The 19,611-nt window shown below is 39.8% G+C and overlaps 1 protein-coding gene across 1 annotated transcript in view; it reads left to right on the top strand.

Annotated features, from left to right (window-relative positions):
- The first annotated feature begins 12,043 nt into the window (after positions 1–12,043).
- si:dkey-215k6.1 (transmembrane protein 132C) overlaps positions 12,044–19,611 on the top strand; it is a 158,113-nt gene continuing 150,545 nt past the window's right edge. Inside the window, exons 1-2 of the mRNA XM_063898374.1 lie at positions 12,044–12,410; positions 12,968–13,536. Coding sequence (XP_063754444.1) covers positions 12,153–12,410; positions 12,968–13,536 — 827 coding nt within the window. The 5' untranslated portion in view covers positions 12,044–12,152. The remainder of the gene's footprint in view (positions 12,411–12,967; positions 13,537–19,611) is intronic.

Here is a 19,611-nt window from a genome sequence, read left to right as displayed (position 1 = left end):
TATTGACAGGGATACATTTCCGGTACACGTTTTTTTATTGTTTCTGGTGAATGTACACATGTATCCCTGGCTTTAGCATCCAATAATGAATATTTTCCACTGAGTTTGAAGAGTAAAATTCCTTAGATATATTTTTTACTGAAGACAAACACATATAATGGTGACACCTACATCCAAAGCTGCCTTGAAATATCTTTTCTTGTTCTTCAGTCATTCTTTTCCCCTTTTTTCTCTTCTGTCTTCAGAGCCTCAAACTTTACTGTTAAGTGCTCTTTCTTTCATTGGTCTCCATCTCCCTTACAGCTCCTCTTATTTGTTTGAGTCATTCATTTATCCTTTCCTTTCTTTCACTCGCTGGAACACGTTCCATCGATGCCGCATGTTCGCAAACTGTGTCACAAGTAAGTGTTTGAGTGTGTCTTTCTCTGTGGTGAGCAGATATACTATAATGGCATATACTGTAAGTCTCGGGAACATGCCTCCTCACTCCTCTTAACCACAAAGTTCATGCATGCTTGCCACACATAATGTTCGCTAATCCACCTGCATCGACACAAACATTCATCATTCACCACTGTTCAAGTGTTAAAGGATGCTTATATGCGTCATCTCTTCCTGTACTCCTCAGTTTGTTTATTTCCCTTGCCACGTATTTATTTCTTCAGCTCTTCTCTTCATTTATCTCCATTTAACTCTTGTTGTTCCCTCTTTTATTTGCTTACTCCACTTATCTTCCCTTACCCTCCTTCTCCTTCTTCCAACGATATCCTCTCTGTCCCTGCTCATCTCATATCTGTCTCTTCCTGTCAGGCTTGTACTTCCCATTTCCTATCCCTCCCGTTTCTCCCCTCTTCTTTCTTTAGACACTTTTGTTCTTATTGGTCAATTAAATCAGTTGAGGCTCCGACAACTTTCGCTCCTTCATAAGCAGCTTTTACAAGTTGGCTGCCTTGCTGTGGACTACTGAAGGAGAGAATTGAATGGCACTGAAGTCCAATGGATATTTCCCTTCCTCATATTCATAGCCAGAAGATCTTGGCCGGACACACACAGAGGCTTTTTCTTCACAACTCTGTCTGAATTGAAAGAAGCTCTTCTCTTATTCACTTCCATATTTGGGGTGAGGCACTGCAGGAGACAATGTTGGCTCAACCTTCCCATGTTACACAGAACTCCTACCAAAATGAAGAGTTGACTTATCTGTTTTTGTATCAGCATCTTGAATAAGGTGCTTCTGGGGGAAATAACATTAACAACCAATGAATGAAAGCTAACCATCTAAAAAAACTATCATGTTTCTGTCATATATACAGTGGGGCAAAAAAGTATTTAGTCAGCCACCAATTGTGCAAGTTCTCCCATTTAAAAAGATGAGAGAGGCCTGTAATTTATCATAGGTATACCTCAACTATGAGAGACAAAATGAGAAAAAAAAATCCAGGAAATCACATTGTAGGATTTTTAAAGAATTTATTTTCAAATTATTGTGGAAAATAAGTATTTGGTCAATAACAAAAGTTCATCTCAATACTTTGTTATATACCCTTTGTTGGCAATGACAGAGGTCAAACGTTTTCTGTAAGTCTTCACAAGGTTTTCACACACTGTTGCTGGTATTTTGGCCCATTCCTCCATGCAGATCTCCTCTAAAGCACTGATGTTTTGGGGCTGTCGCTGGGCAACACGGACTTTCAACTCCCTCCAAAGAATTTCTATGGGGTTGAGATCTGGAGACTGGCTAGGCCACTCCAGGACCTTGAAATGCTTCTTACGAAGCCACTCCTTCGTTGCCCTGGCGGTGTGTTTGGGATCACTGTCATGCTGAAAGACCCAGCCACGCTTCATCTTCAGTGCCCTTGCTGATGGAAGGAGGTTTTCACTCAAAATCTCACGATACATGGCCCCATTCATTCTTTCCTTTACACGGATCAGTCGTCCTGGTCCCTTTGCAGAAAAACAGCCCCAAAGCATGATGTTTCCACCCCCATGCTTCACAGTAGGTATGGTGTTCTTTGGATGCAACTCTGCATTCTTTCTCCTCCAAACACGACGAGTTGAGTTTTTACCAAAAAGTTCTATTTTGGTTTCATCTGACCATATGACATTCTCCCAATCCTCTTCTGGATCATCCAAATGCCCTCTAGCAAACTTTAGACGGGCCTGGACATGTACTGGCTTAAGCAGGGGGACACGTGTGGAACTGCAGGATTTAAGTCCCTGGCGGCGTAGTGTGTTACTGATGGTAGCCTCTGTTACTTTGGTCCCAGCTCTCTGCAGGTCATTCACTAGGTCCCCATGTGTGGTCCTGGGATTTTTGCTCACCGTTCTTGTGATCATTTTGACCCCACAGGGTGAGATCTTGCGTGGAGCCCCAGATGGAGGGAGATTAGCAGTGGTCTTGTATGTCTTCCATTTTCTAATAATTGCTCCCACAGTTGATTTCTTCACACCAAGCTGCTTACCTATTGCAGATTCAGTTTTCCCAGCCTGGTGCAGGTCTACAATTTTGTCTCTGGTCTCCTTTGACAGCTCTTTGGTCTTGGCCATAGTGGAGTTTGGAGTATGACTGTTTGAGGTTGTGGACAGGTGTCTTTTATACTGATAACGAGTTCAAAAAGGTGCCATTAATACAGGTTTTTTTTTCTCATTCTGTCTCTCATAGTTGAAGTGTACCTATGATGAAAATTACAGGCATCTCTCATCTTTTTAAATGGGAAAACTTGCGCAATTGGTGGCTGACTAAATACTTTTTTGCCCCACTGTATTTGCTTGGGTGTGGGGAAGCTAGTGAATATAACAGCATTTAAAATATATGTATTGATTACAGTTTTTTTTTTACTACATTTTTGCTTACTTAGAAACCCAATGCAATGGCTCTTAAACTTTCTTAGTAATCGCCTTAAATGTTGAGCATTTTTTACAATGGTACTTGTATTCCTACAAGCACACACCTGATTTTGATGGTCACTGTGCAGTGGGAATCAACTTTAAAATGAATGTTCTTTTTATTAAAACATTAACACACTTCAATCATAGTACCATCTGTCCAATTTTTGACCACTTCTCAGCAGTTGTTAACCGTCACCTTAAGGTATGATATGGTATTTTTGGGTCATTTTCACATGAAACAAACTTTGAAAGGAAGTGCAAATGTGTGGAAAGTCCACAGAAACTATGTGGTCATGTGGCATACGTTAGCCTATAAAGAGGATTTTCTATAAACACATTTCGTATGAATCCCATTCAACAAAGAATCCCATTCAAGTTTACACAGCATGGCAGCCATTTAGAATTTATTGTATTAATTTGAAACATTTTTTTTGCATTTCAATTAAATAAATCCAGTGCTCTGGATACCATGTGTTTCTGTGTCAGCCAGTGTTAGAATTTGTTCCGAATTTCCTGCGCACTGCCTCTCCATTTCCACCGGTGTTGCTCAACTTCCTTCCTGAGGGGTCTTTCCTTTCTTTCCTTCTGTGTCTCTCAGTGGTATGATGATGACCGTTTGAAATTGCTCTTCACACTTCCCTGCACCTGCTGCTACAAATACAAATACAAAGACAAACACACACCCACCCACACACACAGTCAGAAAATGCACATCAACAACCCACTATCCCATTCTTTCTTTATTGCATCTTTCTGTCAATCCTATATTCGTCCTTATAAGCAAATAATGGAAATGCAATGGACGGTCACTGTGAGGGAAAGTCATGATCAAATTGGGAAAAAGGCGTTTTTCAATGATCTAAAAAAAGGTGTGGCAGACGGTATAATGCATTTTTACTTTGGGTGAGACTGCACAGTGACTGTTGCTAATGCTTGGATATTTATTTGATTCTAATGTCCCCCCAATACTCATCAAGTTGACTTTTTACACATTTAGGACAATTTAAACAATATTGTGTGATGACATTCAAAGTTACAGTTAATCTCACTGAAATGCTGATATCATCTTTAATCGACAACATAAACCTTTTGATTATCTTATGGGTTGCCTACGGTTGGGAACAAATGTGTTGACTAACCCACAGACTGAACAATGTGTCTCTCCCATTGTCCGTTTCTATTTCTCATATGTTCAAAAGTGTCGTTAACTGATGGAGGCAGATGATTTATGTGAAATTATTGGCTTTGACATGTCTCCCTGTCTCCCCATTAAATTACACCTTTGGAGAGGTGTAATGGGAAACAGAACAGGGCTGAGGACAAACAGAGGGGAGGAAAGCTAATATAGGGCGGCATAGAGGAAGAAATTGAGAATAAGAGGCAGACAGATAGGAAGAGAGAGGGGAATATTAGGTCCCAGCAAGTTTGGTGGGGGTTAGTGGCAGACGACAAAGGTGGTACTCCAACCATATATCTGGGGAAATGTGACTCCACTGACCCATTGACAGGCACATCAATCAACAAGTTTTGTGTGTGTGTGAGTGAGTGTTTGAGATTATTCTACCAGGGGTACACAGAATTCTGTAAACACTTTATGGACAAGGATTAACTCAGGGAACTTTATCACAATTATAAAAAACTGGCACAAAGGTATGTCACGTTGGGATGATTTCCAATTAGAAACATTAGTCAGCGATAAAAGAGGTCTGGCAGTCAGCTCTTTGATAGCTGAGGTTTTAAAGCAACATGAAACGACTAAGGCGACTTGAAAGAGAACATGTCTATGAAAACAGGTCTTTAAATGAAAGAAAACGTACAACACACACATCATGGGTCATTCAACAGATTATATGTATGCACGTTTGTAGGTTGATAAAACATATGCATCACTTTTAATACAATGAATAAGTTTCCTTTAGCTGATCTGCAGCACCTCTCTAAAAAAGTCCCAATAATTGTTCTTCTTGCCAGTTTCTTGCAGGGCTATTGCACTGGGTTTCATTATATTGTTAGGCGTTTTTCTCCAGACCCTGTATCAATGATTGGCTCCCAACTATCTCTCTGTCACACCAGAAACACAGCAAGCTTTTAGGGGATTGGCCTAACTGTCAATTTACCAATAAATGTCTCTAAACATACCACAGCTGTAGGCCCGTTTGCACACATTGCAATTAAATCAGGGATATAGGTTTCAAGGTTTCAAGGTTTCAAGGTTTTATTGGTCATATGCACAGCATATACAACGTATATGTTGGAAATGAAAATCTTATGTCCCATGCTGCTCCAACAACTCAACATACATGGTGCAAATAAGATAAATTAAATAGTGCAAAAAGAGAGAAGAATATTTACAATAACAACACTAAAGATTTGAGGATGTGAAATATATACATATGTGGAATACATTGAAAGTATTTAAATACTTTACACTGTTGAATGAGGAGGTATGGACAGATGCATATATTACGTATAACAGATGTATATGGCAGATATGTATAATATATAGATATGTGTACTATAAACAGATATGTATGGCAGATGTGTATAATATATATATATATATATATATATATATGTATGTGTGTACGATAAACAGATGTGAGTAGACATTCACACAGCTCAGGAGTTCAGCAGTCTTATAGCCTGTGGTATAAAACTGTCTCTGAGTCTGGTGGTCTTGGTCCGGATGATGCGGTACCGTCTGCCAGACGGCAGCAGACAAAACAGATTGTTGCTGGGGTGATGGGGGTCCTTTAATATCCTACCGGCCTTCTTCCTACACTGCTGGGTGTAGAGGTCCTCCATGGATGGCAGCTCCGTCCTGGTGATGTGCTGAGCAGTTTTCACCACCCTCTGTAGAGTCTTACGGTTGAGGGCGGTGCAACTGCCATACCAGGCGGTGATGCAGCCAGTCAGGATACTCTCGATGGTGCACCTGTAGAAGCTGCAGAGTATCCTGGAGTCCATGTTGAACTTCCGCAGCCTGCGGAGGAAGAAGAGCCGCTGTCGAGCTGTCTTGGATATGACCCTGGTGTGATGTGTCCATGTCAGATCCTCACTGATGTTTACCCCGAGGAACCTGAAGCTGCTGACTCTCTCCACTGGAGTCCCGTCGATGGTGATGGGTGTGTGTGCCTCTCTCTGCCTCTTCCTGTAGTCCACAATCAGCTCCTTTGTTTTGCTGACGTTGAGTTGGTGGTTGTTGTCCTGGCACCAAGATGTCAGGGCTCTGACTTCCTCTCTGTACGCCGTCTCGTCGGCGTCTGTGATCAGGCCGATGACGGTCGTGTCGTCAGCAAACTTGATGATGGTGTTGGAGCTGTGTGTGGCCACGCAGTCGTGCATGAACAGGGAGTAGAGGAGAGGGCTGAGCACACAACCCTGAGGGGCTCCGGTGTGGAGCATGTGATGTATATACTTTCTTTAGCTGAAAAATGGCCATGTCTCTTAAACACTACACGTCTTTTTTGTAACATTGGCTTTCAGTAATAAAAGTGCAGTCACTTTAACTCTTGTCCCGTCTTCATAGAATAACCTGATGATGTCAAATTTCCTCCACATCCACAGAAGACATTATACAATTGTTTTCACAAGCTGAGCAGCACTTGCATTAGCACTGAAGCAACATTTATGTGGGAAATCAGTGGAGTTCCTTGTTAATGTTTAAAAATTAAGTAAGAAGAGGTGTAGAGCATAGATTGAGAGACTGGCATGAAGAATGAGAGATAGAGAGACCACCAAAATAAACTCATGCTTGTGATGAATGTTCTGCTCAGAAATAGAAACCTCATCCCTCTCTCATCCTCTTTCACCCTATTACCTTGCCTCCTCTACACTCTTTCTCCTTCTTCCACATCTCACACCATCTCTGTCTATATATCTCACTGTATCCATCTGTATCCTTCTCACTCCCCCCATCTCGTTCTGTCTCTCTCAGATAGTGTGCCATCTGTGTGATCAATGGAGTTAATTCTTTTCAGGAAATTCTCCCTTGATGGATTTTTCTTTGCTGTACTGTGTCTGCACTATATTTTTCTTTTGTTACTCCAGGTGGGGGGTGGGTTGCTTCTCCTTGAAAAAATCTGGGAATGTAGCAAACGCAAACAGATGTTTTGTCGCACTTCATCAAACACTTTTTAATTTGGAACATTTTGTTGTTTTCCAGAAGTTCACACATGTAAGAGAGCAGTCGTGAAAATATTTTCCTCTTTTTTTATTGGCACATTTGGATTAGCTTCGCCCGAAAGCGCTAAGAACTTACAAGAAGTAGCTATTTGTTCAAGTGTGTAGAAAAACCTAAGCAAGGAAAATAGGAGGACTGGCAAAGTGAACCAAACAGATGGAGGCGAGCAGTGAGTGGAGGGAGAAGTAGTTTGTGCATGGTTTGTCATACATTAAAGTGAAATTGGTAGTAACAGCAAATCAAAAATAACATTCTGGAGCATTTTGACACCTTCTGCCTTGGCAATGCATGGCCACCCTGTACAATGCCAATGCACCACCAGCTCAAAATGAAACTGAAAGTTTGCACAGAAAAGTTTAATGGAGCTTCCAATTATGTTTGTGTGAATAATTGTGTAAAAATGTGTTGTTTCTGCTGTGTAAGCATAACACCCGCTTACTTGCAGACAGATGCCCAAACCATGCTGATTTGAAAGATAGCCCTGTGTGTTTGTTTGCATATTCTAATTAATATAAATATCGGAGTCAATATTTAACCAAGACAATATCAGGCAGTGACTGATACCTAAATCACATCTTGGTATCTGTCCTTCTCACTCCAAAGACATCTTGCCTTGCTTATCTCTGTTTTTCCTGTCCTACACGCTCCACTGTGTTTTGATTATTGGCTGTGTGTGTGTGTGTGTGTGTGTGTGTGTGTGTGTGTGTGTGTGTGTGTGTGTGTGTGTGTGTGTGTGTGTGTGTGTGTGTGTGTGTGTGTGTGTGTGTGTGTGTGTGTGTGTGTGTGTGTGTGTGTGTGTGTGTGTGTGTGTGTGTGTGTGTGTGAGAACTTGGAAATAAAGCAGGATGGGCATTTTTGGGAGGAAGAAGAATCACAGATGGGCCTCGTCAAATCTCAGTACATCTGGCTTCTTTCCTGTCCAGTTTTTACACGCACACGCACGCACACACACACCTACACACACACACACACACACACACACACACACACACACACCCACAATATCTATATTACTCATATACTTGTGTATATACTGCAGTATACTTTGTCCAGCTAATGTTCGTTTATACAACATTAGCATAGATGCACATACAGACCAGCAAGAGTACTCATAATTCCATAAACAGAGGCTCTTAGAAGCATTTGCCTGAACACACACATGCAGACAGACACACACACACACACACACACACACACACACACACACACACGCAGTGTGCAGCAGGACCACAGCGGGTATGGACTCCTGTCGTGGTTGGTGGTTGCCAAAGTAATAATGCCAAGGAATCTGGATCATGCCAAGTTCAATGGTAGCCAATCGCAGGCCAGTGTTTGGATGCCAGATTTGAAAGGGCTAACCCTGACATGAAGTATAGCGCCACCTACTGAGCTGAAATTGGCCGGCCTTTGGTGTCTGTTATTTTAATTTAGATAATTTACAATGAGTTTGTGAAAATTGTACAACTGTGAGAAAAGTGGAATCTTAGAATATCATTACTACCGTAAGAAACAAACAAGGATGAATAGCAATTTTATGAAAGACTTAACAAAATATACTTATACTTTTGAAAACCCTGGTAGTGAGTATGAAAAAACAAGACATGTGACCTGAGATAAAGGGAATACATCTCTGTCTGATATTTCATACAATTTTAATCATTCCCTCCAAGGGTCAACCTTTGCCTGCATGACAAAGCTGCATGTGTGTGTGGTTGCCTGTATGTGTGTGCGTCAGCTGTTTCTAAGTCCCTGTCTTGGATTGGGACATATGCTTCATAAGACTCCTGTGGACACACGCACGCACGCACGCACGCACGCACTCACACACGCACGCACGCACACACACACACACACACACACACACACACACACACACACACACACACACACACACACACACACACACACACACACACACACACACACACACAGGCCTTTGCACCTCAAGGACACCCTTAATAATGAGGAAAGACAAAAGCTAAAGCTTACTGAAGCTAATATACTGATGTGTTTTGACCACATGACCTTTCTGTCAGTCAAAAGTGGATAATTACAAACTACATGAAAAATTCAGTCTGGCTACATTTTAACCAGCCTTTTTTGCATGTGACTCTCAACCTCTCGATATGGATGATAAGCTCCAAAGCATGTAGTGCGACCCTTATGTGACCCTGCATAAATGTGCATAATAGCAACCTCTAATCTTACATGAAGTTTGCCACTAAATTACTTTATGTCCATTTATTAGATGTTTTATTTTATTAAAGTATGGATGAAGCCATAGACACTGTATATTTTTACCATACTGTTAATATCAAAGAAATGTATCGTCTCATGGCCCTGAAAAGTTTTCAACAGTATGGATTGTCTAAGCCTCTTCGAGCAACTGGTAAACTCAAGGGCACTTAATTTAATACAGAAACTCCTACTTTGCTTTCTCAGTTTTTTTTTTCTAGCCATTTTCTATCTATTGTATGAAACATGCTTACCAGTATTCCAATATCGATTATTGTATGATCATTTGGCAAATTTTAGACAAGTCACTTAAAAACCGAATTACATTTGGATACTTCTAGGTAGGCCTTTTTCTAAATCCAGCATTTTTTGATTTAAGACATTCAGTTTTTAAGAAGCATTATTTAGACATGTTTACAGCACATTCGGAATGTGCGTCTTTTTTGTGTTTCTCTGCAGTTCGCAACATACTCTTGCCTCTTTACGGCCAGCTCTGTGTGTTGTTCTCAAACAAACTTTGGGAAACACAAATTATTTTCGACAATATGACAAATATCAACAGGTTTTGGGATATTTGTAAATATTGCAACGCCACTCTTCTGAAGAAGGTGGTGGAAGGAATAAAAGAGAGAGTGTGTGTTTCCCGAAAAGAATTAGCGCGAGTGAACCGCCAAACAAAAGTGTAATCGTATGCTAGGCTTCATGCTAAAGAGAGTACTGATGTTGAAAGCCCAGTATAGGATGCTTTATTATTACAGGGTTACATTTTTTGTTCACTTATTTAGTTATTTTTTCCCTTTTTCTCTCTCTCATTCCAGTTTTCCTCTGTCTCACAGTTATTTCCTTTATGCGTTATGCCTACCGTATATAAGATCGTGGAGTTTTTTTTACACTTCACCACGTCTGTCATTCTTTCTCTCCCTTTTTCCTGTCTTTTTTTCTCCAAATGTATCCTTACGTGCTTACACACCATAACCAAACCACCCTGCTTATTCATGTTGCACTGAAGTATCACTTTATTTCTTTGCTATTATTTTTTTGTGAAGTCGCCGCAGTATGACTTGCCCCAGACAGCGGTATGCTGTCCCACTCTCATTATATTTTCACACTCCGCTACCCTAGGACACAAGGAGACACACACACATTTCAGCTCAAACCCACTCCCATACGTGTGTTTTGTTTGTGCCAGCAAGGATTCCTTGGTGTGATAAAATGGAAATATTTTCATCAGTTTTTTGTATATTAAATGAACTATTTTATACAGTTTCCCCTGTGGGATTTTTGCACTATCTATTTAATGTCACAAATCATGTTTGAATGTGGGTAAACTGCATTTTTAGAGAGCAAAAGATGCTTAACCCAATTGCTAAATATCAGAACTATTAATCAGCTATTGTCTGACATTGATTTAGGTTTTTATTAGCCAAAAATGTGTTTGTCAACTGGCTTCTTGTGAAACAGTTATGTTCTGCACATTCATCAACTCCATTCAAGCGTCTCGAGTTGCGAATCAGACTGTAACCAATTGACTGCTGCAAGGATTTTTTTGCCTGGATTTTCACTGGTTACCCCAGAACCAACAAAATATAACCCCTTGTCTCCTTGTGTTAATTTGTCGTCAAACAAATAGACAATGATTACCAAGATTGAAAAATCGCCAAATGTGATTTTAGAGGTTTTCCTGCAACCGAATGTACCATCGCCAAATTATTGTAGATAGATCTGTCTCCAGCATGTATTTGAATTTATGACGCTTATATGGTGAAACCATTCACAGTTCTATAAAATGGATATTTCTAGTTATAAGGCATTTAATCATTTACATTTTTCTTATACTTTTTCTTCCCTACTTCACCACACAATTGTCGTTCATATTAGCATATGGCTAACACTCATATTCAAAGAGTGTACAAAGTGAACGGTGGGGGATTCAGTGTCTTGCACAGTATAATGCTGACAAGTCAAATAGCGTATGAAAAAAAAAAAGAGATGTAGGTTAAAGGGTAGGAATCAAAACTCCCTCTAATTATACCACAGTCAATGTAATCCTTTTCCTCTTTAGATATTAGATATTTCACGAAAATCTGTGTCATCATTGACCTCAAATTTTCAATCCTTGTAAAATGTATGTTTAATAAACACACTAGGACATGAATATAAGCTGAATGTAAATATATGGAAATAAACTGCCAAAGAGCAATATGTCAGTTCTGATATATTCTAGTGTAATGCCTTCCGAATCAGGATTTTAAAAAAGTGATGCATTAATGTAGAGCCCTGTGTGATGCTGAGTCGATCACTCCTGTATACAGGACTGAGAGATAATGTATTATATCCCCTTGTAGAGAAACTGTTAAGGAACATCATGTTCGATTGTGTGTTGTGGCAGTGGGTTGAAATGCACTTGTGAATTTATGTGAAAAAGCTGCTAGATATGTGCATGTGTTTATAGCCATGTGTTGGTGCAATGAAAATTAATTTCACAGGTCAATGACTCTTGGATTTACACACTGTTTGTTGTCTTGACTCTATTAGATGATTTGGTTGCTTTGGATTTCAATGACACTGTAATCTTTAAATTTCTCTGCCAGGCAGTGCATTAGTTCTAGGGAAGGGATAATTCAAGTTTAAGGCATTTAATCATTTCTATTTTTCCTTTGCTCTTTCTTCCCTGCTCTCCTCAGTGACGGACAGCCAAGCAGGAGCAGCAGGAATGGGACAAGGAGGAGGGTCAGACTCCTCCCAGCCCCGTTTCTCCTCCTCCCTCCCCACCTATCTCCCTGTCCAGTGCCAGTTAAGTGGAGCTGACTCCGCCTTCTTTCTGCGGGAAGCCAATCAAGAGGTAATGCGAAATGGCAGCCTATCATCACGGACTGAGCCCTTCTTCCTCCACCAACTGGAACCGGCCATCACCGATCCACAATCCCTGCCCAGCGTCAACTGCAGCTACGGAAACCTGAGCATTGAGCAGTCAATTCCTGTAGAGCTGCTTCAGGGCCCATCCCCACATCTGTTGCCAACAACCAACCAGGTGACACTGAACTGGAAGGTCAAAGGTCAAGTGGTGGTCCCCAAAGTTGGCTCATCAAGGCCCTGGATACAGGTATGGGCAGTTTAATGTTAAACCTAAAATGTTCATTGATTTTTTTCTCTAAAAAAGTCCTCTGCTGAAAATAAATAAATGTTAAGGACTTGCTTATTATCTCATAAAAAACATAAAATCCAAACCAGAGATAATTACAGGATTCAAACTATAAATATAGCATATGTTTGTTGATGCATTTCATTATTATATAATTATTATTGCCTACTTGAAGCTCCTTCTTTGGCCTTCAAAAAGTAAAGTTAATTGATGTAAAACTGCAGATCAAAGCAGCTTTAAGGAATTCACTCATTAGAGCTTATGCATAAATCTGTCCGCACAGAAAGAGAGAAGAGGAACATTAAATATGTATAAATAAGAGTAGACAATCATTTCAGTCGCTATTTACAACCTATTGTATGTATTGATGTGTTAAGACATGATTTATAATTTGAGCAAATACAGTGCAGGACAGATTATATATATATAGTCTTTCTTTGGGCTAGCTTTTGGTCTTCTGAACTACCCATTATGACATAATCGTTACCTGTGAATAAATATATTCATTTTGTCCTCAGGTATTGTTTTATCTGGTAGGGCGACGTTGGGATGAGCCCGACCCGCCTCCTCCAACTCTCCTCCCATGTGTTAGAGCCATGGCCATCCGTGACACCAGTGAAGCAGCACCCTCGGCGGGTTGCAGACTTGTGGGACCATCTGGCATCTGTGTTGTCCGTCTGGAGATTCCCCCAGCTTGGTTTACACCACCGCAAGTGAGAAAAAGACCTCCTGAAGTGACTCTACCATCAGTGGATGTGTATTACTCGATAATACCAATGGATGGGGCCGGTCAAGAGTGTCCCACCATTGTTAATGAGCCATGGCGAGGTCAGAGTGCTAACACTGGGCCTCTTGGACTGGGCCTCGGAGGACAGTGGAGCCTCGTGGAGGATGTGAGTCTTCAGGACATGCTGAAAGCCGGCTCAGTCGTAATGACCATGGGCATGGTTTCCGCCAAAGGAGAGAAATTGAGACTGGATGAAAACGTGGAGGTTCTGGTGCCACCAAGCCCGGTTCGGCTCGGCAAGACCGTAGCGTTTGGCGTCTACATGAAAACTGGTTCAAACACGGAACAGTTTATTTTGAGGTAGGTGAACCAATGCTTTCATAGAAGTTATTTGGCTTTGCTTTTTGTATTCTTTTGATTTTGTTTTGTCAGATTTCACTTTTTCTTTGGTAGCTTTTTCTTTCCCCCTCATCTGCGCTCTCTCATCTGTCGACACTGCCGCCTCGCGAGGTTGATGGCTGTCACCTTTGTGTACTCAGCCTCTTTCAGCAGCCAGCAATGCAAATAACAACCTCATGATTATTCATGAGGGATCCAAGGAGAGAAGAAAATACAGAGAATGAGAAGCGGGAGAGGGAAAAGCGGACTGAAAGGGACTGAAGTTTTGCGGGAAAGGGAAATTAACTAAGCGGCATAACATTAAAATAGATCCTGGTTTATCAAACTAAAGGGTGGAACCCAAGCCTCTCAGGTGTGCTTTAATAGGTCACCTACATTATTGGCAATGGGTTTTGTTCGCTTGTATCCCAGGAAACACATTATTCTTGGTTCGCTGGCTGAAAATGAGTTTACAACCCTGATCTAGACTAAGAATGCATATCTGCATCCCATCTCTGCCTCATCTTTTCACCGACTTTAGGGATTTCAGTCTGACAAATGACAGATTTATCATTTTTCACAATTTATTATTCCTCTCAGAGAGCATCCCAGCACACCACACTGCAGCTGCATTACTATAACAATATACTCCTATGAGGTTAGAACTTTTGAGAATATTATAGACGGTAACTCTGAGAAGCTTTAAATGCATTTTTCAGTATTTCAGTCCCTCATTTATTTAAAGAAAACCTTGAATACACTAACCATGGTAATTGGTACTTGTAAACCGACTCCCTTTTTTACATGAGGCTTTTTTTCAGATCATTTGTGTTAAACATAATAAAAGCTGCACTTAAAGTAAAAGTATTTGGAAAGTTCTGGTGACAATCACAATGGTTTTGCAACAATGATTTTTCAAATATTTTCCCACAGACTTCTGGCTGTTTAGGTAAAAGGCTTAGTATACATCCTACAGGTTGGTTAAAAGATGCATCAAAAAGAAAGTGGCATCATTTCCAGCGCTTTCCTGCTTCATGTCTTATGCAATGTGTGTTCGCCTGTGGGTAGACTTTGAAAATTGTCCAATTGAAAAATAATATAGAAAATCTATTCCGTTCTTCTTTCTGTTTTGTTGTGTGTTTGTCTGTGTGCACGACCGTCCCACTTACAGCTCTTGCCCCGACCTAGCAAACAGTCTTGTGGATAATCTCCCTTGTTAAAACCAAAGTCTGACATGTAATAAGGCTTAAGTGGATCTCATTCCTGTGTGCGAGTGTGTTCATGTGTGTGTGAGACACATAATAAGCCTTAAGTGTGCTCCATCACAGTGAGGTGATGTGATTATGATAAAGTGCTGAGGATATGGAGGAACACGGACAGAGGACAAGTGAGAGAGAGGGAGACAGACACACAGACAGAGACTGAAAGGAGAGGAGAGGGGGAATAAAAGAGAAGGTGGGAGAAACTGTAATGCCGGAGATGGGTGAAAGTAGGAAGAATGTAGAGGGAAGATTTCCTGCAATTGAGGCTCTTTTTCACAGCTCTTCTAAACAGCAAATGTCCAAGGATGGAGGACTTGAGGCAACACACATTTGACAAATTGGATATGGCATTTTTGCTGTATCACCTGACCCAGTGCTTGTAGTCCAACACATACAGTATACTGTCACTTGGTGGTGAGAGCTTAAACTGTGGTTTTGGAAGTCTGACACTTCCTCAAGGACTCTTCCAATAATTCAGTCACATGTTTGTTTGTCACACCATCAACGGTGATCACAATTCAGATCAGATGCTATTATTGAATTATTGCTAAAGCCCATTTGCATTTCTCTGCAAAGTTTTAACAACCCTCGTTTTTTACCCTTCAAATATAGACACTTTTGCAGGTTAACACAATGAGTGCTTTTACATGGACATGAATAACCTGTTTATGATCAGTTTATTTAATATCTAGTTTTTGTTTGCCCATGTTAACACCATTAAGTGTTTGTTTTTTTCAGAAATCTTAATAGGATTTCTGAGAAACGCTCATATTCGAGCAGGATTACTCAGAAATAAAGCGGTAACAATTGCAATGAGATGTAATTGTTAGCTTCTGCTGTTTTAAGTGGAGAACATATTACGTGGAAGTAAATGTACAATGTGGTGTTACATAATATCCTTACTGATCTGTCCTACTCTAATCTCCTTTTGGTTTTGGATATATCACAGTGCCTGCACATATAGAATAGTCAATACCCAATGACTAATATTAATTATGTAAAAAGGGAATATGAATTAAACGATGTGCCTGTAAATTGCAAAACTATAATTACTTGCATTATTTATTCATCCTTATGATGAGGATAATGTTTTCAAAAAACAAAGGGAAAATGTACTGATTGGTAAGAACAGGGATTTGGAATATGAAAATAAAGTTCTTCTCTGGCTGCCTGATGCACAGTAAAGCCTGAAAACCCATTACTGTAAATTTGGGTGCCAGACTTACAGTCTGTGAATGAATTAAAATGATGCGATAGACAATTAAACATGTTTATGTCTGAAAGAACACAATAGTTGTATGACACATGTGCTGGATTAATGTGTAATTGTTCTTTGACTGGCACTCAAGCTTGGATAAGAAAGCCTAGATAATACCTAAATGGACTGGCCTTGCATTTTGTGCCTAAGCCAAGATTCATTTTGAAAGGACAGCAGGAGATTATGAAATGTAAAAGCCTTTTTCTTAATTAAAGATGACTGAAAAGCAGCAGCAAAGGTGTATGTGCTTATCGCGTTAAGATTTAGACTTTTTTCTTTTAAAAGGGGAATTAATCAATGTTAAGAGGTTATTTGTTCAAAGTGTTACTGTATATCATCCTGACATCCATATTTAAAAGATACTCCATGTTGAAGTTCATGCCATGTTTCTGCTTTTCCACACTTGTCATATTTTCCATTAAGAGAAATAAAGGGCACACTTCTTTTTGCTACTTCCTCACTTTACCTCTCTTCCATGTTCCATTTTACTAAGTGGAACATCCTTAAATATGACATAACAGAAGATGAATTAGGAACATGATTACATGCAGCCCCTTCCATACATTTAATAGACTTGATTGAAGTACAATAGCCCATTAGAGGAATTTTGAATTCATTCTTTCTTGCAAAATGATGCCAAACTCTAATATCTGTAATCAAAGTGCTGCCCCATGAACGCTGATGATTATCTGTCTCAGGAGATTTGATCTTTCTTTTCTTTTAAATCAAACCACAAAACCTTTTATTCTGTTGTATCATTGTGGACAGAGCAGCCCAGGATGACAGTATGGTGGGCCACACAAACCTGTCCAAAGTAAAGATCTGTCATTACATATTAATTTGAATGTATCACCTTTCAATCTAACTATAAAGCAAACAGATGCAGCCCTAATTCCTGAAACTGTTAACTGTTTCGTACTGAAGTGCCCCAGTATGAAATTAATCCAAAGGCTAATCTTTAATTTACATTTATCCTAAATCAGTACATTAGAAATTACAATACACAAATGAATTAGCGTCTCTTGGCTCACTAATCTGCGCACCATTGCTTGCAACCTCAAAAGGTTGAATAGAGGGCAACACTTCATTAAGAGTTCATGTTCTATGTAGCTCCGGTTCAATGAGCATTCAGCCAAAATTATTTAAAACAGTGCTTCAATCTGTAGAGACTCTTGCCATAGAGGTTGGTGCTTTGGATCTATGTTTAGTTGAGCGTTTAAGCAGTGGGAATGTTGACAGGATGAAGGGTCAAAGTGATTAGCATCTCCCTCGTTAAAAAGCGGTCGTCTTGAACTGTGTGCTATCGTTGTTTGAGTAGTTAATTAGTGTGATGATTACGGATGAGCAGATAAATTCTATGTTTGTGTAAGTGTGTGAGCGATATACTGCAGATAGTGACAGATTCAGACAGTGATTATTTAATGCAAAACACGTTTTGTCTCTGTGGTTTTTTTCTATTTACTCTCATTTAGTTTTTAGTTCTTTAGTCTAAAGTTATAATTCTATAATAGCCAGTGATCCCATTTTCTGTGTGTGTGTGTGTGTGTGTGTGTGTGTGTGTGTGTGTGTGTGTGTGTGTGTGTGTGTGTGTGTGTGTGTGTGTGTGTGTGTGTGTGTGTGTGTGTGTGTGTGTGTGTGTGTGTGTGTGTGTGTGTGTGTGTGTGTGTGTGTGTGTGTTTGGATTAGTAGATATTTCTTGGGATCAGAGGCGAGATGTACTTCTAAGGATCAGCTAGTCCTCTCTGGTGGTTACATCTCTCTGGCACACACACACACACACACACACACACACAAGCACACAAACACAATATGCCCCGGTTGCTTATATCCATAAAGCTCCTTCATCGATTTCACCTCGAATGCTCTTTCACCAGCAGGGAAGGAGAGTCAATAGATTTTGCGTGTGTTTGTTGTTAACAAGTGTATATGAGGACTTAACTTACCACAAAGTATACACGTGTTGGTGTCACCGTGTTCTTGCATATTTGCTCATCCAATTTACAAACATATCCCCATTGATTTGTATTTTACTCTGTGTGTTTGTGTTTTGGTGTATCAAGTGCGTGTGTTCTTAGGGAGTATATACATACTTCATGTTGAGCCATCTGTGTGATAGTCTGATTCCCATTGTCTTTGTTTGTCCCTATGGTTGTCTGTTCCCTGTCTTTGTTTGTGTGTTTGTGTCCTTGTTTCTCTGCTGCTCTTTTTTGTTGAACCTCTCCAACTGACAAAATGCATTTAATGCAATCTTGAAAAGGCGCAAACAATATGTTGAGAGTTCGATGCATTTCTTTCAGCTTTGATGCTGGTGGTAGAAAGGCTTGCAGAGTATTCAGAAAGAAACTCACATTACCAACACGATGGAAAGTATTGTATTCACATAGTGACTGGTTGATGTCATGTAGGGAGGGTTGCTTTTTCTTCTTTTGTTTTGTTACTCTTCATCTTACAGTGTTTAATTTTGTCATCAGAAATTGAAAAGTGTTGCCAAAGCACTTTTATGTCTTCCACTTAGTCTTCCCTTTCCCTCTGTCTCCCAAGAGTCCAGTCAGGAGATTGTCCCATTGGTTTGCAAAGTAAGGAAAACATACTGTTAATTTCACTGTAAAAAGTCTTATTGAGTGCTTCATGTTACACTTGGGCTGAAAAAAAAGATATTGTGCCAACTTTTAAGCTAACTGATGAGTCATGTGAAATTAAATATTGTCAAATGTGATAACTGAGCATCATGACAAGAAATAGGATATTGAAATTTGTTGACCTTCCAGCAAGTAAGAGTTTCTGCTCAGTAGATGAATATCAGGTGGTTGATCTGCTTACTGCAAAACAAACTTAGCAACACAACACACTCAAATAGTATTAATTTAAAAGTCAAACAACTAGACTGATTTATAATATTTTATATAAGTAAACAGAAGGTCCCATTTTGCAGAATAACCAACATAGTACTAAAATGTTGTGGTTCCAAGTCAGTCTTTTTGTGCTCAGGACTTTCTTCCTTAATAAGGCCATTGGATCTGCACACCTGTACACCTGTCACAGAATGGGTGAGAAACAGCAGGACCGGCTGTACGGAGTCGGGTGTTAAGTCTGCGGTGGATACTTACTAACATTTTCATCAGTGTTATTGTTATTCTACATGAACAACTGACAAATGAGATATTTAGAAAAATAAATGTAAAAACATGTTATTTGTTAGGAATGAAAGAACTGTTAGGGACTAATTAGACATTAAGAAGGGTTACAGGGATCAAATAATAGCAGCATGAGTACTTAAATAGAGTTAGCTAAACACATCATTAAGAGTAAAATGTCATAAATAAGTAAAACTTGTGGGGAAAAACAGGCTTTTACATGCTGGAGGAAACTTCATGTTTAATTAGGTTTGTCATACTAACATTTGAAAGTAACAAATACATAAACCTCAATTTCTGCCTTGATTTGACTTTCAGGCGTGAAAAGGTCCTGAGTAAGTGGCAATGAGGAAATAAGGAACATTTCCACTTATTTCATTTTGTGATTTGTTCAAGCATGCCA

This window comes from Eleginops maclovinus, chromosome 12 (assembly GCF_036324505.1).
Source record: "Eleginops maclovinus isolate JMC-PN-2008 ecotype Puerto Natales chromosome 12, JC_Emac_rtc_rv5, whole genome shotgun sequence".
Taxonomy (NCBI): Eukaryota; Metazoa; Chordata; class Actinopteri; order Perciformes; family Eleginopidae; genus Eleginops; species Eleginops maclovinus.
The sequence above is the reverse complement of the archived record's forward strand: the minus strand, read 5'-3'. Positions and strand labels throughout refer to the sequence as shown.